The sequence below is a fragment of the Dipteris shenzhenensis genome, chromosome 7 (assembly GCF_047967505.1).
Source record: "Dipteris shenzhenensis isolate YYH24624 ecotype China chromosome 7, Dip_SZ_1.0, whole genome shotgun sequence".
Classification (NCBI taxonomy): domain Eukaryota; kingdom Viridiplantae; phylum Streptophyta; class Polypodiopsida; order Gleicheniales; family Dipteridaceae; genus Dipteris; species Dipteris shenzhenensis.
In genome coordinates, this window is record NC_141602.1 from 48849778 (window position 1) to 48854328 (window position 4551).

At 42.4% G+C, this 4551-nt stretch overlaps 1 protein-coding gene across 1 annotated transcript; it reads left to right on the forward strand.

The window, feature by feature from the left end:
* Positions 1-1605: 1605 nt before the first annotated feature.
* Positions 1606-2859, forward strand: LOC147900441 (uncharacterized). Its single transcript, XM_087376651.1, has 2 exons — positions 1606-2184; positions 2362-2859. Exons 1-2 carry the CDS (start codon positions 1606-1608, stop codon positions 2857-2859), a joined length of 1077 nt encoding a protein of 358 aa, XP_087232777.1.
* The last annotated feature ends 1692 nt before the right edge of the window (positions 2860-4551 follow it).

Consider the following 4551-nt stretch of genomic DNA (forward strand, 5'->3'; position numbering starts at 1 on the left):
TTTAGTTTCATAATAGTGATAGAATATATTACAATTTTTAATGTTTTCTTTTTAATTTTGAAGAAAAACATGTAAATCTTGGTGAAACTTCAAGTTTTTTCTCATAAAAGTTTCAAATCCTGGAATGTTTCAAACCTTTATTTTTATTAGGGCATACAAACTTTCACATCCAATATAAAATTTTTGCCTCTTTACGACAAAACACGGAAAAATCATCCATGGTGGGTAGGTGAGGAAGGATACACACATTTCTAGACGTGCATGACCAATAATGAAGAAGAAGACATGCATTCATGACCAATGGACAAGCCTAAGAAAAAGCCAACAAAGTCTAGCATTAGGAAGGTGAGGAAGAAGACATGCATGAGTGGTTAAGGTGGGTAGGTAAGGAATCATATGTGCATTTCCAACCAATGTAAGTACATGACAAATATTGAGGAAGACATGCATGACGAATTCACCACCCTAAGAAAATGCCAACCAAGTCCCAATTCTTGCTTACAAGGTCAGCACCAACGTAAAATATTTCTCTCTTCTTTTGTGATTTGATATTGCTTGGTCATGGGCATTTATGTCTTCTTTGTGATGTCCCTTATAAAATAAATATGTAAAAATAGTACCCAATAAACTTATGTATCAAGCAAAAGCTTTTAATGAATGAACCTTCCATGTTTAGTAAGACCAACGAACATCCATGTGATGCACAACCAAATACCAAGTCTCTCCTAGATAGCAAGGACAAAGAAAATATTTAGCACCACCCTCAGCTCACCCTCTCATGAGCCCTACTTCTTGTGGGGGAAGGGACCCTTCTTGAAAATCCCTAAGAGTGGGGACTCTTTACACACCTAAGTGTATGGTAACTTGTGAAATTCAGCCATTTCTCAATCTTCCAAGTGTGAAAGCAATGCCTCGCTTCACGTTGATGTGTGAATCTCTCCATGCTAACTTCTGAAAAAGAAGAATGTGAAATTGTACGGTGGAGATTAAATTATCTTTGACTGCTATAGACCTTGTCGTATCAAGCAAAAAATCTCTACGAACCTTCCATGTGCATGACCAGCAAACACCTCTATGAAACCATAACCAAATCCCAAGGCTCCACTAGCAAGGAAAAAGAAAACTAGATACCACATTTTATTGCCACCCTGAACACATCCTCTTATTAGTTGTAGTGGGAAAGGGACTCTCCACTAGTAGAGAAAAAGAAAACTAGTCAACCATAGACAGACCCTCTCATTAGCCCTACTTCACATGCCTATTGGAAAGTACTAGTGCTCTTGTGAAGTGGGATTTTGTAGACTAGCTCCCCTCTCGTTATCCTACTAGTCCAGTAGCTTTGTCTTTGTTTTCTTTGTTGTACAGCGTGCCTAGCGGTGGGAGACATGACCTTTTGGAGAGTCTCTTCGGCCCTTTAAAATAGTGTCAAGCAGCTGAGCTCCTGCTAACTACATTTCTTTCATCGGGCCTTCAGGCTAGAGAGAGAGGGAGAGGACTTTTGCATTCTTTTTCTTGTTTCCTTTAATAGAAGTCCAACAATTAGCAGAGAAGAATTCACGCGTGTCAAGCCACCACCAAGAGAGCGAGTGCAAGAGATCTTTTCCAATGTCTACAACAGCGGCGATTTTGGTGGTAGCCATAGATTTGGGCACTACTTTCTCTGGATTTGCCCATGCACACAGGTTTGAGCCCGATAGGGTGTTCAATTGGTACAATTGGCCTCATCAGAACCAAGCAAGACTAGGCAAACCTTACTGCAAAACACAAACCAGTCTCTTATATGTTCCTGATGGCAGTGATGGGAAATATGCTGTCCAAGTTTGGGGCTGGAGTGCCTTGTGGAAATTTAGAGAGCTGCCTCACCAGCCAATTTCTGATGGCATGAATTTGTTGCGGCTTGTAGACCGATGCGACAACACTTCTCAAAGTCTTACTGTACACGGTGCATATCGTGAAATCGTCCATGTGATGAACCATACACTATCCATCAAAGGGAAAGATGCCTTCCTCGCGGCCAAGTTCAAGCTATTTCTGGTGAATGGATATCAAGGTAGCAGCACCCGTAAGGAGCTGCCTGGTGACCTTACGGTTGAAACACTTCTTGTCAGTTATCTCCGGTTCATAGGGGAATACGTGATCCAGAAGCTCCAACTGTCTTATGGTACACAGTTGGGGAAAAAAGATGTTTAGTGGTGTGTACCGTTTCCTCACCATTTCGACGATGTTGGACGAGTGAGCAAAGCAAGTGATAGAGATGTGCGCCCAAAAACCCGGGCTTGTGAAAAGACCCTTGTGTACCGGCTGATGCTACATGCTCTGCACAGTATCGTGGAGCCAGATGTCGCCTCTGTGTACTGCTAGAAAAATGTGAGAGAATTGAAGCTTAGGAAAGGGGAGAAGGTTTTGGTAGCTGATATAGGAGGGGGAACTATTGATGTGGTAGTACACAGGAAGGCTGATGAAGACCCCAATAGCTTGAAAATGGAGGAGGCCGTCAAGAGCTATGGAGCTTTGGGAGGTGGAACCTTTGTGGACTTGCAATTCATGAAATTCATGTGTGCAAAGATGGGTCCTGCATGCTTCATCGAATTTTGTGATGAGAACCCATCCGAAGCCGTCAACCTCTTAAGTTCGTCGCAAGTCATAAAGACGGGGTTTGATGGAGATGGATCTCATTATGATTTGTCACTTCCAGGGAAGCTAACCACTGCATGGAAGGAACATGATCGAAGAAATGGGACAATGTGGCCCGATGAAGACTATGCTGAGGTGAGACTAGACGATGCCGATATGAGGGGAATATTTGATCCAGAGGTCGAGAAGGTGCTCAATTTGATCAAGCAACAAATCATCGGGTAGAAGTAGTACTAGCAGTGGTAGGCAGATTTGCTTCTTCACCTTATCTAATAAAGAGGATACAAAAGCAATTCGCCAAGCAAGTCGGCCATATCATCGTTCCAATAGAACCAAGGAGTGCAATCTGTAACAGAGCAGTTCGTCTCTGCATGCAAAATGATTTCATTTAGTCTAGGATATCAAAGAAGACATATGGGCTAGTAGTGTCCAAGCCCGCAGAAGCAGATGATCCAATTGATTTGGTGTTTCTGAAAGACAATGAGATAAGTCTTGCCGGGGTCGGTTTGATGTGTTCGTGAGGACGGGAGAGAGGGTAGCCATGAATACATCAGTGAAGCACCGCTACAACCCATTGCATCACGCCGATCAAGAGCTACTCCTAAATTTGTATAGCTCAACGAAAACGAATCCCAGATATACAAAAGAGAGCGAATGCAGATTAGAAGGCAGTTTTAAGCTCAACATTACAAAGAAGACATAAATGTCCCATGACCAAGCAATATCAAGTCACAAAAGAAGAGATAAATATTTTAAGTTGGTGCTGACCTTGTAGGTAGACTTAGGACTTGGTTGGCATTTTCTTAGGGTGGTGAATTGGTCATGCATGTCTTCCTCAATATTAGTCATGTACTTACATTGGTTGCAAATGCACATATTATTCCTTACCTACTCACCTTAACCACTCATGCATGTCTTCTTCCTCACCTTCCTAATGCTAGACTTTGTTGGCATTTTCTTCTTCATTATTGGTCATGCACATCTAGAAATGTGTGTATCAAATATATAGAAATGTCTATAAATTTGCATTCATCCATTGGTCATGAATGCATGTCTTCTTCTTCACTGGCTCACTGGATGCTCTAGAGGATCCCTGCATGCTCGCCCAAATGGCCATCAGAGTGTGTACTATGTTGGTCCAAATACTGACCATAACCTGAGAGGGGTGAACCTAGATACCCTCCATTGCTTCTGTACACCGAGTGTACACCTTGCTCTCAAAATATGCCAAGCTGTAATGCTAGCTCGAATCTCCCATGATGTGTCTACTAAGGCATGAGTAGCCCTCAAAGGAGTGAAGGGGACATCCTGGAGGGAACAAGACTCCACTAAGTGTCACCATACAATGAGAGTTGGATTTGGATCATGTCCTTCGAAGATCACCTGAGGGCCAGTAAGAGATAACCATGCTACTGTGAACCCCAGGTCATACAGAAAGATGTTGTATGAAAGATGCTCAAAATCCTAGCAACACCTTTCTAGATCATCCTCGCCTGTCTGTACTCCCAAAGTCAATGTTGTATGACTCAACTACTATGTGGCAACGAGGACAAGTAGGGTCAGCCCGAAACTTGGATCTCCATAGGTTCACTGCAATCCCTCCATGAATAGAAAGCCAAAAGAAAAGAGTGATATTTCTATTCTTGAGGGATTTCCAAAGCCTACACCAAAAGTTTTTCTACACAAGGGTGGTAGCAAGCTAAGGGTGTCCACTTTTTGTTCACTCCCCAATCCTAAGGAGGTGGAAAAACAAGCTTTTTAGCACACAAAAATGCAAATCTCACCTACTTCCCTATGGATCTAGTCTTTGAAGTCTTCTGACACAACATCACACTTGCTATTGTGCACAAAATCGTATAGTCTGATCGAAAATTCGATGCACACACAAAAAATTTCTTTGTGTCACACGGCATGGTT

Bases quoted from the DNA above. Each gene is read 5' to 3' on its own strand.
- LOC147900441 (XM_087376651.1), top strand. From the start codon at position 1,606: ATGTCTACAACAGCGGCGATTTTGGTGGTAGCCATAGATTTGGGCACT. The intron at 2,185-2,361 runs GTTTAGTGGTGT...GTGTACTGCTAG, and splicing joins CACAGTTGGGGAAAAAAGAT to AAAAATGTGAGAGAATTGAA.